Genomic DNA, 21,804 nt, shown 5'->3' with positions numbered 1-21,804 from the left:
ACCAGGCAGGGCTCCCTGTGTTACATAGCATCTTCCTACTCTGTTTTACATATGGTAGTGTATATATGTCAAAGCTGCTTTCTCAATTTGTCCCACCCTCTCCTTCCTCTGCTGTGTCCACAAGATGATTCTCTACATCCGCATCTCCACCATCATTAATTTGTAAGCCATCTGGAAGAGTTTGAAGCAGAGGTGTTTGTAGTTGCTCCCAGAGTTGTACTTCCTTAGATAACTAAACACCTGAATACAATATCCTCTAAACAGCAAGAGGAAAAAAGAAAACCCAATACGTCTAAAAAGAAAATGCAGATATATTTATGCGTGGACTGGACTTGTAGATTGAGCCCTTGAGGCTCAACTCAATTTTAGTTTGCTGAAGAAGTCTGAGCTCAAAATAAATATTTTATTATTTCTGTTAAGGACAACAGAATAATGTAGAAGATGCTGAGTCACAATTTCGAAACAAATTCATACCACTTTTTTTTTAATCCAGGATAATCTATTTTATTTTATTTTATTTAAATTAATTAATTAATTAATTTTTTATTTTACTTTACAATTCTGTATTGGTTTTGCCATACATTTGATGTGTAGAAATCATGTTTTACATTTCTGTGGTTGCCCCTAGAAGTTATGTCAGTGAATCCTATTCCTAAGACATTTTGTCAAGACGGATTGGGTTAAAATTTAAAATAGGCACACAAGAAAACATAATATCTCTGGAATTTGGAGTAAATTTATGAACCTTGGAGGTGTGTTGAATTTGGATGTGGTGGCTAAATTCTGGATTATAGGTGTATCCACTTGGCTCCACTCCCTTGCAGGAGTTGAATCTGGAGGTAAGATCAAGGTGCTTCATAACTGATTACATTCCACACCTTTCTAGAGTCACTGAATCTCTTAAATTGTAGTTTTTTTGTTGATGTAATCTTGACTGATTGTACTAATAACTGAATAATTATGCTGATATATATGGATAAAGCTTATTTATTGAAATATAGTTGATTTACAATGTTGTGTTAGATTCTAGTGTAAAGTGATTCAGTTATATATAAATCTACATATTCTTTTAAATTATGGTTTATTATAGAATGTTGAATATAGTTCCCTGTGCTATACAGTAGGACGTTGTTGTTTATCTGTTTTATTTATGGTAGTTTTTATCTGCTAATCTCAAACTCCTAATTTATTCTTCCTCCACCCTGTGCCTGCTTTTGTAACCATAAGTTTGTTTTCCATGTCTGTGTTTCTGTTATATGTTAAACCATTGTAGATAAATTCATTTGTGTCATATTTTAGATTCCACATACAAATGATATCGTATGGTATTTGTCTTTTTTTGTCTGACTTGAGCTTCGCTTAGTAATGATAATCTCTAGGTCCATCCACATTGCTACAGATGATACTGTTTCATTCTCTTCTGTCTGAGTAGCATTCCATCATGCATATATATGCTATCTTCGTGGATAAAGTTTACTTAAATATTTGTTGGATAGTTTTTGTAGTATTAAAAAATTCATATATGATGCAGTTCCCTGGTGGTGTAGTGCCTATATGAATTTTACAAAAAACAGTCACACAGAAAATGATAAAACGCAGGAAGGAGGAAGAAGAAAGCTAAGGAAGGGCTCTCCAGACACTTTAGGTGCCAGACACCACTAGTGTTCAAGTAATAGTTAAAAAAAAAATAGCCAAAATGTAGAATTAAAGGTAAACAGTGTGTGATTTTAGGGTGTTATGATTTTTATAGATCAGTTAATACTTTCAGAACAATTTAGAAATATGATGGCTTGCTCTTGTCTTTCTTTGCAGGTCATTTAAGTTTTTCCTATTCAGTACAGGGAGAAATTGTAATGTACTAAAGATTAGAAAATGTAGTTGAGTTGATAATAAAAAAGAACAAATTTGAGTTTAAGAATTTAGTTTAGCTGTTCTTTCATAAAGCCAAAATACCCTTCTTTGTGAGTCAGTCATGAAAAAGCATCTGCTGATTGGTGTTATCCTCTCAACACCTCTGGTTTTGGGACTCATGGGGTTTTATTTCATAATTGTCTTTGCAAATACTTGATTAGAGCTGGAGGTGGGAGTAGGAGTTGGTGGAACTGAAGAAGGGATGCTCTTTGCAAAGATTTAAGTAAATATTTACTGTATTAGTTATTAAATGATTTTATTATAAAATACTTTTACTTTTTTAATGTTTTAGTGTTTATTTAAAAATATTCCCAAGATTAAGCACATCATAATATTTCCTTTTCTTTTTATGATAGGTTTGTAACCAAGTTATTGGAAGACCTTATCTTCTTTGTTGCTGATGTACCTAACAATGGACAAGACGTTCTAGACGTGCTTATCACCAAGCCAAACCGAGAACGTCAGAAGTTAATGAGGGAACAAAACATATTGGCACAGGTGATTTTCATGTTTTATCTTTTGAATTATAGTATCAGGAAAGTTCTTGTATTAGTTACCTATTGATGTACAACAAATTAGCCCAAAACTTAGTGTCTGAAGCCAGCAGATACTTAGGTTTTCTGTGGATTAGGAATCTAGGGGTGGTTTAGGTGGGCAGTTCTTGCTCACGGTGTTTCACAGGCTGCAGTCAAGGTCTTGACTGGGTTGTGGTCATCTCGAGGCTCAAATAGGGGAGGATTTATTACCCAGCTCACTCGCCTGGGCCTCTCCACAGGGCTGCCTCAAGCCCAGGAAGGTTGTGTTCCTTAGAAGTGAGGGATCCAAGACAGAAGAGAGGGCCTCCAGGTGGAGGTCATAGTCTTTTTGTAACCTAATCTTAGAAACTGTAACATCTCATCATTTCTACCTTGTTCTGTTAGTTAGAAGTGAGCCAGTAATTCCAGCTCACAGTCAAGAAGACAGGATTCCATAAGAGTGTAATTCCAGGAGGCAGGGTTCACTGGGGGCTATCTTGGATACGGCCTGCCACAGACCTATGAAAAACCTACATGGTCAAACTGTCTGCAGAAAACATGCTATAATAATGTTCTAAGTAGAATTTCCAGGAGAGCTTAGAAGCTGCCATCTCCATCTGCTTCCTACCTTTTCCCCATTTTCCATCAAAAAGTAGGGCAGTCTATTCATTAGTCACAAGTGCTCTTTACAGTATTCTAGTTTTTTCCCTGCAAGTCTAGAAATGCTCCTAAGCTATGTCTTCCTGAAGTTGTTCATCACGTGCCAGCAAATTAATTTACTCCCTAATACTATGCATGTTTGGACATGCCTACCTTCGTGCATTCTTTTTATTCTGTTAATTGCTATATAAGTAATGGGCTTCTGCCTTAATTGTGGACTGTAGGAAGATACTTAAAAAAGAAAATTTATGTTATTAATATACATGCTATTGTAGAGTTGGGAAAGGAAAACAGTAGACATTATCAATTAATATTCTGTAGCTGATTGTCAGAATATATAAAATCAACATTTTTCTCAAATAAAATAAAGGTTGCAAATCTAATGAGACAAAGTCTTTTCTAACATTAGCATTTCTTTTGTATAAAACATTTGATTTCAAGGACTTTTAGAACCTTGAATGATTTATTAATATTATTTTAACAAATATATGTCAAACATTTTACTTCAGTATTATAAATAGAAAAGTCACAGTTTAGTGAATATAGAATTATTGAAGAAACTTTAATTCATATTTTATTTCATGGACTACGTAGGATAATTCTGTTTTCTTGTATGACTCCTCATGTCTTTGCCTAGGTGTTCTTTTATAAATAATTGACTCGTCCTGCCAGTTCATCTCCAGGTGATCCTACCTGCTGTCTTGTTGCCTAAAAGAGTCATGCTCCTCAATGCTTTTTAAATACTTCCCAACTGCTAATTTTCTTACAAGAAGAATCTGAGTCACTGGGTATCACCAGGTGCCCATATGGCTCCTTATTTGTTTTGAATGCTGATACATTTATTGAATTGGTCACATCTTTATGTATACAAATAATAAGTTAATTCTTTTACCAAGAGGTTTAAAAGCAATATTTGGAGGTAGTTTTTGATGTCAGTTTTAGATGAAAAGTAAATATTTTCCTTATAGTGTTTTGACTTTAGAAAGTTATGGAGAATAACAGAAGTAGTTGTAAAGCCCATTGAAGTCAAACTATATTTTGGTTCATCTGAATATGTTCATGTAACTTGGTAAAACTTAAAATCTTTAAATTTTTTTATTATTTTTAACCAAATATTTATTTATTTACATTAAGTCCTTATTGGTTACTTTAAATATAGCAGTATGTACGTGTCAGTCCCAAACTCCCAATTTAGCCCTCCCTCCCATCTTCCACCTGGTAACCATAGTTCATTTTCTAGTTTGTGAGTTTGTTTCTGTTTTGAAAATAAATTTACTTGTATGATTTTTTTTTAAGTTCTGCATATAAGTGATATCATATTTTTTTCTTTTTCTGTCTGACTTATTTGGGAACTTGAACACTTCTCAAATATTTTTTTTATTTTAATAAAATAGAATTTCTAAAACAAAATGAAGCATTTTATTTAAATATTGTTTTGTCATTTAATTTACAGAATACTTTTAGCAGTATTTTTCTGTCCCTTAATATGTTGGTCTTATATCCCCCCAAAATCTTTCTTTTATGTTTTTACTTTACACTAATTCTACTCAAATATTACAAAAGCCTTTTTGAGTCAACGTTTTTTGTTATTAAAAAATTTAAAAATTCTAAACATGCATCTCCACTCATCAGAATAAGTCATAGTTGTTGTTTTCTTAATAGGTATTTGGGATTCTTAAAGCACCCTTTAAGGAGAAAGCAGGAGAAGGCTCAATGTTGAGACTTGAAGATCTGGGGGATCAAAGATACGCCCCCTATAAGTACATGCTGAGGCTGTGCTACCGTGTGCTGAGACATTCGCAGCAGGACTACCGGAAAAATCAGGTTCAAGGATGGCCCTTCTTTTTATCTTTTTAACATCTAAAGTATGGGCGAGGTTGTTTGGTTACAGTTCCAAGACATATCGATTAGGAATGGGAAATTCTGCTTTGCAATGAAATGCTTTCTCTTGGTCATTTGTGTGTGTTCCAAAATGTTTCTTTTATAATTGAAATATTTTATAATAGACAAAAATGACCTGTAAATGTATTTGAAATGACATATGTATTTATTATTCCTTATAAAATTAGAATTGTTGGGGGAAGATGTCTGAGTCCTCATGTGTGCATGGTATTAGCTCCTGATGGGCAGGAGGCATGCTGGATATATTATGTAAAGAGGAATGAGACATTTCTTGGCATTTCTAGAAACACGTGACATACCGCATCATGTGTAGGCTAAAGAGTTCATTGTCTGGTGGAAAAAATATGATGTGCATCTGAAATGTAAGGCAGAGTCATGGAGTGGGTAGGGGAGATAAGACAGTATTGTGGGAATTCAGGAGAGAGAGGAGCTCAGCTCAGGTAACCCAGGAAGGGTGCTTGGAGAAGGAAGCATTTGAATACAATAAGAATCATTAAAAAAAAAAAAAAGAATCATTTTCAGAAATTGTATGGGAACTGGCATTTTAGTGAAAAGAGATTTCTGAAAAGAGAATAATGGATCCTAGAAGGGCAGTTTCATCAAGATGCACCTAACCATGGAGGACAGGGAAACCAGGTGTATCCAGGGATATAGCTTAAAGTTGCCAACTCATGTAGAATTTCATCTCATTTTTGTCTGAAAATATGCAGTGGGCTCAGTAACATACATCTGCTTAATACAAAATTGTTTTCAATTAATTATCATTTGGTAAATTGGTGTCCTATGTTTCTCTTAGACAGTTGGAGAGATGAGTGCATAGTCAGGAAACTTTGGTGATGAGTTTAGTCCATGCAGAAGGATGGTGTGGGAGTGGGCTGGAAAGGCATATGGGCTGAGCTGTGGAGGGCTGAGGATGCTGACCTGGAGGCTGGGTGCTATTTGGGAATCACTTCAGTTCAGTTCAGTCACTCAGTCGTGTCTGAGTCTTTGCCACCCCACAGACTGCAGCACACCAGGCCTCCCTGTCCATCACCAACTCCTGGAGTCCACCCAAAACCACTGAGTCGATGATGCCATCCAACCGTCTCATCCTCTGTCATCCCCTTCTGCTTCCACCTTCAGTCTTTCCCAGCATCAGGGTCTTTTCACATGAGTCAGTTCTTCACGTCAGGTGGCCAAAGTATTGGAGTTTCAGCTTCAACATCAGTCCTTCCATGAATATTCAAGACTGATTTCCTTTAGGATGGACTGGTTGGATCTCCTTGAAGTCCAAGGGACTCTCAAGAATCTCCTCCAATACTACAGTTCAAAAGCATCAATTCTTTGGTGCTCAGCAAAGTAATCTCTGCTTTTTAATATGCTGTTTAGGTTGTTCATAACTTTTCTTCCAAGGAGTAAGCATCTTTTAATTTCATGGCTGCAGTCTCCATCTGCAGTGATTTTGGAGCCCCCAAAAATAAAGTCTGACACTGTTTGCACTGTTTCCCATCTGTTTGCCATGAAGTGATGGGACCAGATGCCATGATCTTAGTTTTCTGAATGTTGAACTTTAAGCCAACTTTTTCACTCTCCTCTTTCACTTTTATCGAGAGGTTCTTTAGTTTTTTTTTCACTTTCTGCCATAAGGGTGGTGTCATCTACGTATCTGAGGTTATTGATATTTCTCCTGGTAATCTTGATTCCAGCTTGTGCTTCTTCCAGCCCAGAATTTCTCATGATGTACTCTGCATGTAAGTTAAATAAGCAGGGTGACAATATACAGCCTTGATGTATTCCTTTCCCGATTTGGAACCAGTCTGTTGTTCCATGTCCAGTTCTAACTCTTGCTTCTTGACCTGCAGATTTCTCAGGGAGTGGGTCAGGTGGTCTGGTATTCCCATCTCTTGAAGAATTTTCCACAGTTTGTTGTGATCCTTACAGTCAAAGGCTTTGGCATAGTCGATAAAGCAGAAGTAGATGTTTCTTTCTGGAACTCTCTTGCTTTTTCTGTGATCCAGTGGATGTTGGCAGTTTGAGCTCTGCCTTTTCTAAATCCAGCTTGAACATCTGGAAGTTCACAGTTCACGTACTGTTTGAAGCCTGGCTTGGAGAATTTTGAGCATTACTTTGCCAGTGTGTGAGATGAGTACAATTGTACAGTAGTTTGAGCATTCTTTGGCATTGCCTTTTTTGGGATTGGAATGAAAACTGACCTTTTCCAGTCCTGTGGCCACTGCTGAGTTTTCCAAATTTGCTGACATATTGAGTGCATCATCTTTTAGGATTTGAAATAGCTCAACTGAAATTCCATCACCTCCACTAGCTTTGTTCGTAGTGATGCTTCCTAAGACCCACTTGTCTGGTTCTAGGTGAGTGATCACACTATCGTGTTTATCTGGATCATGAAGATCTTTTTTTGTATAGTTCTTCTGTGTATTCTTGCCACCTCTTCTTAATATCTTCTGCTTCTGTTAGGTCCATAACATTTCTGTCCTTTATTGTGCCCATCTTTGTATGAAATGTTCCCTTGGTATCAGTAAGTTTTACTTAAAGCAAGAACATATTCTAGTCAGTAAATTTTCCCAGCATAGAAAACATCCCCAAGGATAATCCCCAAGAAATTGAAGTGAACACTTTGGACTGTGGAGAAGGTTAAGCTTACCAGTTCTGAGATGTGGCTTGGAATAGAAAGGCAGGCTGGTGGGAAGAAGAAGCAGATGGAATCATACATGGGGGAAACTCCCCAGTGGCTCTCTCTTGCTCTAAGAATGGACCTTTCTGTTTTCACATGGCTCTCCAGGACCTCACCTCCCATGTCAGCTCTTGTTTTCTCCTCACTGACAACTTTCCTGTTGCAACGGGCACTCTGTGTTTACAGAACTCAGAAGACTGGGTTCTACCAGCACGGAACCTTCCACTTGCTACTCCCATGGCTTCAATGACTTCTCTCCCCATGATTGCCTCATTAAAAAAAGAATCATTTCATCATTTTCATCATTTCTATCCCAGGTCAAATGTCACCTCTTCAGCACCTACCCCATCTAAATTTGTCAGCTTTTCCCATCCTTCCGCTTGTTTCATTTCACTTATCAATACCTAAAATGATCCTGTTTGTTAGCTCAATGACTTCCCTTTATCACTAGGGCATGAGCTCCATGGGAGCTTGTTTGTCTTTGTTTACTGCCATACCCCTACCTCTCAATTCTGTAACATGTGTTTGTTAAAAACAAGTACATCCTCTTACATAACCATACTATAGAGCTGGAATGGCCTTCCAGAAATATCTATTGGATGAATTGGTCTGAGCAATAAAGTGATTAATCATATTACCTTACTGGACTTTTTTTTCCTGTTTACCTTTTTATTTGTGAGTTTTTTCACTGATATTGTTTTAAAGATGAAAAGTGCTATGTAATTTTATCATTAAAGAGAAGATTTAATCATTGTAATATGTATATAAAAAAAAAGAAATTGCCTAGGTTCACCTGGGATCTTCATATAACAATATGAAGCTCATGCTTCATGAACAAAATGTCAGAGGGTCATTTTCATTTCTGTAATTATGCCAAAATCCTGGGTTATGACTTTTAGTGAGTGTTTGAAGAGGGCCATCTGTTATACTGGTGAGATACTTAGTTATCATGTCATAAAAAATTGTGATTTTAGCTAGGTTTATTTTTGATTTTCTAATTTGTAAGTGTAAGCACCATATTAAAAATTACTTCTAGACATGTAATTTTCTGTTATAATTAAAATGAGGTCTATATTAATATATTTGCAATTCCTTCCTCAAAAATCCTATTTATTGAAGAATTACTTATTTGCTTTTCTTTTGACAATAATTTTTAGTGCGTTTTCTTTTATGAATAAATTAATCATTGTTGCTGACCCTAATAGAACCTGTTATTTCTAAGCTGTTTGGCAGCGCATTCTGACAGTCCTTCTCCTTTGCAGGAATACATTGCTAAGAATTTCTGTGTCATGCAGTCCCAGATCGGCTATGATATCTTGGCAGAAGATACCATCACAGCTTTGTTGCACAACAACAGAAAACTACTAGAGAAACACATTACAGCAAAAGAAATAGAAACATTTGTTAGTTTACTCAGGAGAAATCGAGAGCCAAGGTTGGAAGTAGCTCATGCAGTGTTTTCTTGGGGGATTATGGCTTATTGCTTTATTTTCAGAACTTTTCAGAACTTTTGCAAAGTTAGAATTCTTTCATGGACTAAACAATGTTGGACTTATTGCTATGATAATTATGTATCATCGTGAGTTATTATCTCATAGGAGATCAAAACCCTTTATAGATAATGTATTTAAATGTGGTTGATTTTCACTCTGATAACTTGTGTTTTTATAGTTCTCCATAGTTTTTCAGAATATGTTCATGTATATATTAATACATTGTTTCATTTAAATCCTTGCACATTCTCCTGAAGTACACTGGTCATAAAATATTATCCACATATTAGAGATGCGAAAATAGAAGCCTACAAACCAACTAGAAAGAGAAGTTAGGGTTTCTGACCCATGGCAAGTCACCTTTCTCTTATACCATGCTGCTTTATCTGGGAGAAATGATTGCAGAGAAGTCAGGCAGATTGACAAACTCTTCTTAATTAGCATGGCAAATACATGTTAGAAGATAGAATTAGGCCTCTGACTTGACTAGAACGAATTCACGTGCTGTCTGGCTGTTTTACTGAGTACAGCGTTAACTTTGATCTGGCTTTGTTTTGATACTGTAAATATAACAAGTCACAGTGCTGTGGGATGAATATCAGCAAATAAGTAGAAGCAAGCTTATATCATTTTTGGAAATAAGATTTGTACTAAATACAAATAATTGGATGTTTAATTTGTCTCTAATGATGCAGTAGATAAGCAACACATTAGAATACTGTTGCATGGAAATAATATTAAAAATATATCTAGATAGTTTCATTATATCCCAAAGTGTATTTTGGGTGATGATTTTATAAGATGCTTTTTGCTAATGTTCAATTTAATTTTTTTTTCTCTTGTCAGGTTTTTGGATTATTTATCAGATCTGTGTGTGTCTAATACCACTGCAATACCTGTGACTCAAGAACTCATCTGCAAATTTATGTTGAGCCCAGGCAATGCAGACATTCTCATTCAAACCAAGTAAGCCCAAATGATGGAGGCATCCTTTTATGTTCATTATTTGTAAGCAGGACAGTTCCTTGTCTTGTTTCTGGATGAACTTTTTCATAGATTTTTGTGTGTGTTATTTATTTCAAGACTGGTCTCAATGCAAGGAGACAACCCCATGGAGAGTGCCATCCTTTCAGATGACATTGATGAGGAAGAAGTTTGGCTCTACTGGATTGACAGCAACAAGGAACCTCATGGCAAAGCTATTAGGCACCTTGCCCAGGAGGCAAAGGAGGGCACCAAGGCTGATTTGGAAGTCCTTACCTATTACAGGTTAAGTATCATAGAGAACCATAATTCTCAGTCTCACATATTGAGAGGTGATTCTCAGAAATCTGTAAATCTGTGAAGTCAGATGTCTGTGAAGAAGTTTAAGAAGTTATATCAGAACTAGGGTAGCTGAAATACTTAGTATTATTTAACATATTCACAACAAATGCAAACATCTGTGTTTTCCACATATATCACTTGCTATTTTCTCATTTTCTGCTAGTTTGGAACTGTTGTGCAGCAAGGGAGTTTTTTCTCTTGTTGATTGGTGTGGGTGCAGATAATCATGTTGGGAAGGAGATAGCACTGGGGCCAGGGAAGCTGATTTGGTTGTAGAGGTGGCCTCAGAGACGGTTAGCCAGTAGTTATGTACATATTGCTCATGGTCATGTAGAGACCTAGAACTTTGGACAAACTGGTATCTATAGTTGTGAAAGTTCAGTGGTAGCATATAGTAGTTGAAGTTTCAGTGGTGGTTGATGTAGTCAGTATAGTGAGAGCAAGAACCGAGTTGGTGTTTTTTGAGTCTAAGACATGGAAACCCAAAGCAGAAACCAAGACTGGGCCTAAATCACAAAAATCTGAGAAAGACAAGAGAGTTCCTTGTGTTCCCTGATTTCTACAGCTACAAAATCAAAGGCTACTTTCTGTATCTTGGAGGCTGATGAATCAAAGTGTACTGATGCCATTTGGACTGGTCACTTGAATAATCATTGATCATTTGGGAACTGAGTAAGTCTACACTTGGAATGTAGACATGAGAGCCTGGATCTGAGTGAGCCTGGGCAAGGCAGAGAGAGATGGTTTCACGAGAGCTGTTATCCATAGCCTTTGGGCTTAGTGTATTTGTAATCCTAAGAAACCAAGAACCTAGACCCTGATGGCAGTCTCCACCAGAAACTTGTTGCTAGAACAAGTGAGAGAAATTACAACTGAATGGGCATAGAAGTGACCTCACCTACGTGCCATTCAATCCCTTAACCCACTACCATAATGTCCAGTATCACATACACTTGGAAATATTAGAAACATAAAAGTAGATGCGGATTGATACTAAGACTTTATCCAGATAAGACAAATAATGTAATACATTTACTATTTTTAAGGTACCAGCTAAATCTCTTTGCAAGGATGTGCTTGGATCGCCAGTATCTGGCCATAAACCAGATTTCTACACAGCTCTCTGTTGATTTGATCCTGCGATGTATGTCAGATGAGAGCCTGCCTTTTGACCTCCGAGCATCTTTTTGTCGCCTCATGCTCCACATGCACGTTGACCGGGATCCCCAGGAGTCTGTGGTGCCTGTTCGCTATGCCCGGCTCTGGACAGAAATCCCCACGAAGATCACAATTCATGAGTATGTTTGGGAACATTTCTCGATGACTTTAAATTCAGCTGATGAACTCAAAATCAAGTGTCTTCAATTTCTTAAAAAATTTATTTTATTGAAGTATGATGGTTGATTTACAATATTGTATTAATTTCTACTATACAGAAAAGTGATTCAGTTATACACATATATATACATTCTTTTTCATATTCTTTTCCATATCGTTTGTCACAGGATATTGGATATCATTCCCTGTAGGATCTAGGTTTTTATCCATTCTATATATAATAGTTTGCATCTGTTAATCCTAAACTCTTAATCCATCCCTCCCCCAAATATCTTCAATTTTGAAATGGAATATAAGGAAAGGCATTTCTGTGTTCAAATTTGGCTTCTTTAACCTTCCAAATGCAAATGAGATACTCTTTTTGGAAAGTAAAATGACAACTTTTGATAATAGAAATGTTATTCTGGAAACCAGTAATCAGGAAATATATTAATAATAGGAGCAAAAAATTATTAATTCTTTAATATTATGGTAGACTTTGATTTAAGTGCTTTACATGTAGTAACTCATTTCAAAACAGGCCCATTTTACAGATGAGGACACAGCATCTAGAAAGGTTGATTAATTTACCCAAACTTAGAAGTCAGGAGGTTAAAGTATATATATTTTCCAATTTAAATGACTACAATCAGTTTAACTTCCCTTAAATTATTTCTGTGTTCCCAGATATGATTCTATAACAGACTCTTCCAGAAATGATATGAAGAGGAAATTTGCGCTGACAATGGAATTTGTTGAAGAATACTTGAAAGAAGTTGTAAATCAGCCTTTTCCTTTTGGAGATAAAGAAAAAAACAAACTGACATTTGAGGTAATTTCTTTTAAACAATTAATCTGTGAAGTTATTCACTTTACACTGTCTCAAATTAGGTACATTGAACATCAAAGATTTTTTTCCCTCTAATATTTAGGATGTTTTGATAATTCGGTAAATTCCTGAAGGTATGATTCCCTCTGCCATTGATTAAAAGATAGATTTGATACTTTAATTATACCTGATATACAAAATATTTTATTTATAATTATGTTATATACTCTTTTCTTTGATTTTTTGATTTATTTGTGCAAACTTTATTGCATTTAATGGACAGAGAGTTTTGCATATTTATAATATATTTTGCATATATTAAAAAAAATCTCCATTAAAGTGATGTTCTTAGCCTCATTAAACTAAATTGAAATTATAATATCACTTTGAGTAGATAGTGACAAAACTAGAGAGAAGATGCCGTTACCTGATACCTGGGGTATTAGGTACCTACTACTGATGTGTAACAGATTACCCCCTAACCTAGCAGCCCAAAACAACAAGCATGATTATCTCATGTTTCTGTGGGTCAGAAATCTGGTGGTTCTGGATCAGGGTCCCTTATGAGGTTGTAAATCAAGCTGCTGATTGGGGTTACCGTCATCCGGGGTTAGATGATCTGCTTCTGAGTTCACTTGTGTGGTTGTACTTCCTTGCTGGCTATTGTCTAGACACCTCATTCTTCTTGCCATGTGGGCCTTTCCATAGGCTGCCTCAGTGTCCTCACAGCCTGGTGCCTAGCTTCCCCTGGGGTAACTATTTGAAAGAGAGAAAGGGCCCAAGATGGAAGTTGCAATCTTCTATGACCTGAGCTTAGAAGTGTCTTGTCATCATTCTGCTGTATTTTGGTGGTGACGCTGACTAAGCCTGGGGCAATGTGGAAGGAGACCCTACGTTGGGGACCATCTTGGAAGCTGGCTGTCATGCCTAATATGTGCTGTAGCATCCAGAAGACCGCAGAGTGGCATAAGGACCGTGTATTTCTAGACAAATTTCATGGGTAATATTCAGGTGTTAAAGTAATTCATTAATGTGACTGCTTATTAAGTGATATCCTACTGACTAAATAACTTAATATTTAAGCAAGAAGTCAATCATTCTAATGTAAACCTCATTTAACCACCCTGATACATCTAAAATCTGTCTTCTTGCTTCCCTTGCGGACTGTTCACCAGATACCTCATATTCCTGTCACATGGGCCTGTGATGGGGTTGATGAACTGGTCTTATTTGGATTTAATTCTAAACTTGATTAAATCAGAGGTCAGTGGTTACTTTTGCAGGTATTAAATTCCTAGGTATTAATGAATTAGGAGAGGACTGCTGAAGGATATAGTTCCTGTTGATTAGATAGAATTCTTTTTAAAATTTTTGAAGTATAGTTGATTTACAGTATTATATGAATTTCAGGTATATAACAGAATGAGTCAATATTTTTGTAGATTATACTCCACTGAAAGTTATTACAAAATAATGGCCATATTTCCCTGTGCTGTAAAGTATATCACTTTTGCTTATGTATTTTATACATAAATGGCTTGTACCTCTCAGTTTCCTATACCCGTATTGCTCCTTCCCACTTCCCTCTGCCCACTGGTAATCACTAGTTTGTTCTCCATATTTAGGCGGGGTTCTTTAAAATCTACCTTTCTATTAAGTGAGACCAGCTTGAAAAAAAAAAAAAAGAATTAGACATAATCAGACATGTCTGCACAAACTTAGATAATAAAAATTCAGTGCTTATTTTTGTTCCTAATGTTTTTCTTTTCTTTTCTACCCTTTTTCTTCTTTTTCTAAATTAGGTGGTTCACTTGGCTCGGAATCTTATATACTTTGGATTTTACAGTTTCAGTGAATTGTTAAGGCTAACAAGGACTCTTCTGGCTATCTTAGATATTGTCCAGGCCCCCATATCATCGTATTTTGAAAGATTAAGCAAATATCAAGATGGAGGTAAGAAGTTTGGAGAAAAGTTATAATCTTTTTGGCATCACTTTGAGGTGAGATAAAGAACAAATCTGTTGAGTGGTTGTGAACGTGCACCTGGTAATATATATGTGCAAGTGGACCTTCATCCTGTGATAGCACTGAATGCCAGGAGGCTAGACGTGCTAACATGCTTCTCTTTTTAATGAAAAACTTTAAAAGACAACTTCATAAGATCAAGGAATTCCATCATGCTATGGTCAGTTCACTAGTGAAAATATTACGTGTTAAAAATAAACACTTGAGGCTTCACTAGGGGTCCAGAGGCTAAGACTCCATGTTCCCTGCAAGGGGCCCAGATTTGATCCCTGGTCAGGGAACTAGATCCTGTATGCTGCAATTAAGAGTTTTCATGGCTGGAGGAACCCCATACTGCAGTGAAGACCGAAGATCTCGTGAGCTGCAACTAAGAGCCGGTGCAGCCAGATTGAAAGAAAAAAATTAATATTTGAGATCATCCTGGTGTGTGTCATGTGCTGGCTACCCTTCATAGCAGGGCAGTAGAAAAAATGCAGAGAGAATGGGTACAGGCAGGGTCACACTAAAGAGGCAGTGGGTGCAAAGCCAATACAGAGGCAGTACAGTACAGTGGGCAAGAGAGCATGTACTTTTGAGTCAGAGTGCCTGTGTTCCAATTCTGGATTGACCACTTTTTGTTAACTTAGGCAAGGTACTTCTCCTCTCTAAGAGTTTCTTTTCTATTTGAGATATGGTGATAAGGTCACTTTTCATTCCAACCCCAAAGAAAGGCAGTGCCAAAAAATGCTCAAACTACCGCACAATTGCACTCATCTCACATACTAGTAAAGTAATGCTTAAAGTTCTCCAAGCCAGGCTTCAGAAATATGTGAACTGTGAACTTCCAGATGTTCAAGCTGTTTTAGAAAAGGCAGAGGAACCAGAGATCAATTTGCCAACATCCGCTGGATCATCGAAAAAGCAAGAGAGTTCCAGAAAAACATCTGTTTCTACTTTATTGACTATGCCAAAGCCTTTGCCTCTGTGGATCACAATAAACTGTGGAAAATTCTGATAGAGATGGGAATACCAGACCACCTGACCTGCCTCTTGAGACCTATATGCAGATCAGGAAGCAAGAGTTAGAACTGGACATGGAACAACAGACTGGTTCCAAATAGGAAAAGGAGTATGTCAAGGCTGTATATTGTCACCCTGCTTATTTAACTTCTATGCAGAGTACATCATGAGAAACGCTGGGCTGGAGGAAGCACAACCTGGAATCAAGATTGCTGGGAGAAATATCAATAACCTCAGACATGTAGATGACACCACCCTTATGGCAGAAAGTGAAGAAGAACTAAAGAGCCTCTTGATGAAGGTGAAAGAGGAGAGTGAAAAAGTTGGCTTAAAGCTCAACATTCAGAGAACGAAGATCATGGCATCCGGTCCCATCACTTCATGGCAAATAGATGGGGAAACAGTGAAAACAGTGGCTGACTTTATTTTTCTGGGCTCAAAAACCACTGCAGATGGTGATTACAGCCATGAAACTAAAAGACGCTTACTCCTTGTAAGGAAGGTTATGACCAACCTAGACAGCATATTGAAAAGCAGAGACGTTACTTTGCCAACAAAGGTCCTTCTAGTCAAGGCTATGGTTTTTCCAGTGGTCATGTATGGATGTGAGAGTTGGACTGTGAAGAAAGCTGAGCACCAAAGAATTGATGCTTTTGAACTGTGGTGTTGGAGAAGACTCTTGTGAGTCCCTTGGACTTCCAGGAGATCCAACCAGTCCATCCTAAAGGAAATCAGTCCTGAATGTTCAGTGGAAGGACTGGTGCTGAAGCTAAAACTCCAGTACTTTGGCCATCTAATGCAAAGAGCTGACTCATTTGAAAGGACCCTGATGCTGGGAAAGATTGAGGGCAGGAGGAGAAGGGGAAGACAGAAGATGAGATGGTTGGATGGCATCACCGACTCCGTGGACATGGGTTTGGGTGAACTCTGGGAGTTGGTGATGGACAGGGAGGCCTCGCGTGCTGCGGTTCATGGGATTGCAAAGAGTTGGACATGACTGAGCGACTGAACTGAACTGAATGATAGCATCTGCTTCATGGTTCCCTTGTGAGAATTAAGTGAACGTATACAACACATTGAAAGCACTTATAACAGTGCCTGGCTCATAATTTGATACAGTTTGTTTCAGATGGTGATTGTCTTCAGGTTGGATGCCCTGAAAATACCCTGTGGTATTAAATTGTTTGCAGAATGTATACTGAAGAGTGCATTTGGGATATATCACCTGTAAGGAAGTGAGGAAGGTAGGATTGGCATTTAGGATATACACCTGTAAGGAAGTGGAGAAGCTGAGCCACAGTGTGGTTACAACTGAGGTCTTTGGTGATCCTACAGAGATCTCTGGAGCTGGGATGGTCCCTCCCAGTGGTTACAAATTAAGGCAGAGAGCCTGGGCTTTGTATCCTCATGTTAGCCAGCATTGATTGCTGGCTTCATCATAGAGAAGATGTGCAGCCTTCAGTAAGGCAGTTCCTTATGGACGGTGGTCTCTCTTAGTGAGAAGCATGGGTACGAGAAGGCAGCAGCCATGACTGGCCAGCAACTGAGAATATGGATACCTCAGTTCTAAATAGGTGATGAGCATGGATATCCACTACAGTACCCACTGCAGGATTAAACAGTGAAGCCAGAAATCTAACTTCAAATATAGAGAAGAAATATCTGACAAAGAATGATAAAGCAGCTGAAGTAATTAATTGCCGCTGCTTAAATCTCAGTTCCTTCTACATCTGCCAAAAATTTGTACGTCAATAAGAAACTTTATATATCCCTCACCCTCAGCCAAACTAGAAGACAGAGGATAGTACAAAATTATTGTAAGGAGAAACATGACATCAGTTTTTAGTGGCGCTGCCTCACTATTCCCACGGAGAGCTTAAGTGGATAGTTAGGGGGTTCTGGAAAAACCAGGTGAAAGAGACTGTGTGAAAATCATCTATAGAAGGAATTCCCTGGCGGTTCTGGTGGTTAGAGCTCTACACCTTCCACTGTGGTGGGGAGCGAGGGTGTCAATCCCTGGTCAGGGAACTAAGATCCTGAAAGCCATGTGCGGTGTGCCACACCCTCCTCCCCCCACCAAAAAAAGGGAAATCACCCTTAGAAAGAGAAGGTCTATCCTAAGGATGAAAAATATTGAAAGAGAATCCAGAATCCAGATAGATAAGAACTCTGAATAAAGAGGAATGAAGTTGAATGGACACAGGGAGCAGTTGTGGAAAACTAGAGGTGAACAGGTTAAAAGTAAGACAGAGGCACCCTTTGGACTCTCGTTGGTGAAAGGGAAAATAAACAAGGTGGGGAAATCTGGAATATCAAAAGATAAAATAAAATTGAAAATAATCTCTACAGCCTCCCAACAAAGGCCAACCTTTAAAGAAACTGCATTTCATGACTCGGACAGGAGAGGGTGCCCTTGAGCTAAAGATCATGTAAATCAGCCCACGTCACCTTGTCCATGAAATGCAGAGATGTAATCAATTGTCATCTGTATGAAAGGACTATAAGATCAAAACAGAATGCAGAATCAAAACATTTCAGTTGATGGAAATTTCTCTCAACATCAACCGTGAAAGAGAAGAGAATTCCAACACGATACTCTCAACTGAATTAAATACCTTCAAATATGAAACCATAAACATATGATAAACACCTTGAATCATAAATCCAAGAACTAAGGTTAGAAATGGACAAAAAAAAAGCCCAGTAAGAAATGAAATGAAAGTTGGTTGGACTCATAAAGGAGAAAGACTTTGTTATTATTATTAGAAATAACAGACTGAATTATACAATATCAGAGGGAGAATAGATTTGATTGGAAGTATAGGAAGCACCATTGAAAAAAGGCAGAACAGTAATAAGAATGTTGCTGCTGCTGCTAAGTCGCTTCAGTCGTGTCCGACTCTGTGCGACCCCAGAGACGGCAGCCCACCAGGCTCCCCCGTCCCTGGGATTCTTCAGGCAAGAACACTGGAGTGGGTTGCCATTTCCTTCTCCAATGCATGAAAGTGAAAAGTGAAAGTGAAGTCACTCAGTCGTGTCCGCCTCCCAGCGACCCCATGGACTGCAGCCTGCCAGGCTCCTTTGTTCATGGGATTTTCGAGGCAAGAGTACTGGAGTGGGGTGCCATTGCCTTCTCTGAATGAGAATGTTAAGTAGGTAAAAGAGAACAAGTGAAAAAGTCGGTGAGAAAATTGTTGCAATGGAAGAAAGCAAAGAGGAGCCCTCGTATGAAAAATTGGAGTCCTTGTAAAAGAAAAATGAAATAATGGGACAGACCTGAGAGGCGAAAGTCCAATCCAAGAAAACATTCTGTAACCAAAAGAAAACCTGAGTTATGCGTGTGGGGTGGTACAGAATGGTAATCTCCAGGATTTATGACAGAATAAACTATTACATATAGTATACATTCAGAGAAAGTGATGGTGGGGGCAGGGAAGCAGTATGAAAGCAAATGGAGAAATAAAAGAAAGTAGAGATGCTTCCTGGTGTGATGTTTTTACAATATCCAGTTTACTTTACACCAGACCATCCTTTAAAAACTTAAAAATTGACGTTGACTTTTGTTCTCAGTGCTGATAATCTGTTTTCAGAGTTTAATCCTAAAGAAAAGTATTTGAATCCCCTGGAAAATTGGTACTATCTTGTATGTACTCTCCACTGTTTCATGCATGTCTGCCCTCTGAGAGACATTTTTTCACTCTTTCCAAGATTTTATAATTCTCATATTTTCTCACGGGCTCCATTCACCTCTGGATACCTTAATCATTTTATCAACTATATGAGAACCAATAATTAAATTGCTCAGTAAATTCTCACTGAATAATTATTACTGAGCAACTGGTGTCTATCAGACACTAGTCACTGGGAAAAATGAGGAACAGGATGCAGTCCCTAGCCTAGACAGAACAGACAACAAATAGGCATAATCCCACCCCTCTCCCTACAGGAGGAGACAGTCAGATCATAAGTGAATATACAGTGCTGTATTGAAGAATACTATGGGCAAGAATCAACTAGGACAATATGGAGTATGACGAGGAGGGGACAGGCAGTTACTTTGAGCTCAAATGGATTTTTTAAAAATTGAAGTCGAGTTGATTAACAATGTTGTGTCAGTTTTATGCATACAGCAAAGTTATTTAGTTAACATACAGACCTATTGTTTTCTTTTCAGATTCTTCTCTCTCACAGATTATTACAAAATAATTGAGTATAGTTTCCTGTGCTCTACAGTAGGTCCTTGTTGTTTATCTGCTTTATGTTTGGTAGTATGTATATGTTAATTCCAAACTCCTAATTTATTCCTCACCCTATTCACCTTTGGTAGGCATGTTTGTTTTTTACGTTTGTGGGTCTATTTATGTTCTGTATATGAGTTTATGTGTATCTTTTTTTTAGATTCCACACATAAGTGAGATCATATGGTATGTGTTTCTCTGCCTCACTTATTTCACTTGGTATGATAATCTCTGGGTCCATCCATCTTGTTGCACATGGCATTATTTCATTCTCTTTTCTGGCTGCGTAATAATTCATTGTACACATGTACCACGTCTTTATCCACCCATCTGTTGATGGACATTTAGATCGTTTCCATGTCTTGGCTATTATAAATAGTGCTGCTATGAAATTAGGGTGCATTTATCTGTTAAAATTATAGTTTTCTGCAGATATACGCCCAGGAGTGGGATTGCAGGATCATATGATAGCTCTGTTTTCAGTTTTTAAAGGAACTTCCATACTATTTTCCATAGTGGTTGTACAATTTCCATTCCTACCAACACTGTAGCGGGTTCCCCTTTCTCAACATCCTCTCCGGTATTTTATTATTTGTAAACTTCTTGATGATGGCCATTCTGACCTGTGTGAGGTGATACCTCATTGTAGTTTGGATCTGCGCTTCTAGCTAGTGAATTGAACTAGCTCTCAGACATTTGAGCCGAGACCTACATGCATCAAGAAAGAGAGCCCTGAGGCAGAATGAGCCTGATATATGTGCATATCAAGCAGGAAGGCCATTTTAGCTGAAGTAAAGTGAGGTAAGGGCCAACACAGGATAAGAGGTTGGAGAAGCTCAGATTGTAGAGATTATTACACCCTCAAATTGGAATTGTGTTCTGAGTTTGATGAGCAACTTCGAGGATTTTAAGAAGGGAACAATATGATATGATAACTTTGGCTGCTGAGTGGACAGTCGTGAACATCTGTGTGGACATAAATGTTGGAAAGATTACAGAAAGGAGGCTATTTCAGGATTGGGTGATGGTGATGGACTAGGATAGAAGGTAGAGAAGTGGTTGATATTGCAGTGGTGCAGTCCTGACTGATAGGACTTGATGGGAATGGGGAAGAAGGAAGACAATCAAAGATTATTCCAGGCGTTTGAAAGCAGCTGGGTAAATGTGGTACTGTTTATTGAGATAAGGAAGAATAGCAGGTCAGTGAGATTGTCGGGACAATCAGGAATTCCTGTTTGGGTACCTCAGGTCTGAAATGACTATTGTGAATCTCCTGGCGATGTTATAGTTGGATATGTGAATTAACTTAGGGTGCAGTCATGGTAGGAAATAGAGCTGTGAGAATCAGCGCACAAGAGACATTCAGAATATCAGACTGAATATAATCACCTAAGGAGTGACTGTTGATTGGGAAGAAATGATGTCCAAAGATTGAATCATGGATGTGCCACCGTTGAACAGTGAGATGGCGGAGGAGCCAGCAAAAGAGGCTGGGACAGAGTACCAGCAAGCAAAGAGGAGGACCAGGAGAATACGATGTCTCAGAAGCCAAACAGGAAGTAATTTTAATTGTTTGTTGGCTTATATAATGCACTTCCTAGATACCCTGTTCCTTGAGTGGTTTATGTGCTGAGTGGTTTTATGGGATTGCCCTTCATGTCATCTGACTTGGGCTTAACCTTGTGTTATTCCATTAATGAAATATGAAACACCATAATTCTATTGTAGTATAAAAAATGATTCATGATAGTTTTTATCAGCCAATTATAGTTTTCTAAGAAACTTTTTGTTGTGTTGGTAAGAAATACTTATACGTGTTCTACATGAACTGAGATTCAGAGGTCTTCCTTTTGAGACTGGTGTGGTGTGTAGAATAGTGTCTCTTCATTAGGGGAACACATTTTCTTAATTTGTGGTA

At 37.8% G+C, this 21,804-nt stretch overlaps 1 protein-coding gene across 1 annotated transcript in view; it reads left to right on the top strand.

Moving 5' to 3' along the window:
- ITPR2 (inositol 1,4,5-trisphosphate receptor type 2) overlaps positions 1-21,804 on the top strand; it is a 594,002-nt gene that overhangs the window by 186,546 nt on the left and 385,652 nt on the right. The window contains exons 14-21 of the mRNA XM_040234592.1: positions 2,268-2,409; positions 4,749-4,910; positions 8,922-9,094; positions 9,999-10,118; positions 10,236-10,421; positions 11,525-11,776; positions 12,483-12,627; positions 14,427-14,577. Of these exons, the coding sequence (XP_040090526.1) occupies positions 2,268-2,409; positions 4,749-4,910; positions 8,922-9,094; positions 9,999-10,118; positions 10,236-10,421; positions 11,525-11,776; positions 12,483-12,627; positions 14,427-14,577 (1,331 nt within the window). The remainder of the gene's footprint in view (positions 1-2,267; positions 2,410-4,748; positions 4,911-8,921; positions 9,095-9,998; positions 10,119-10,235; positions 10,422-11,524; positions 11,777-12,482; positions 12,628-14,426; positions 14,578-21,804) is intronic.

The sequence above is a fragment of the Oryx dammah genome, unplaced genomic scaffold (genome assembly GCF_014754425.2).
Source record: "Oryx dammah isolate SB20612 unplaced genomic scaffold, SCBI_Odam_1.1 HiC_scaffold_29, whole genome shotgun sequence".
In the NCBI taxonomy this organism is placed as follows: Eukaryota; Metazoa; Chordata; class Mammalia; order Artiodactyla; family Bovidae; genus Oryx; species Oryx dammah.
Note: the sequence above shows the minus strand (reverse complement) of the source record. Positions and strands in the feature narration are given on the sequence as shown.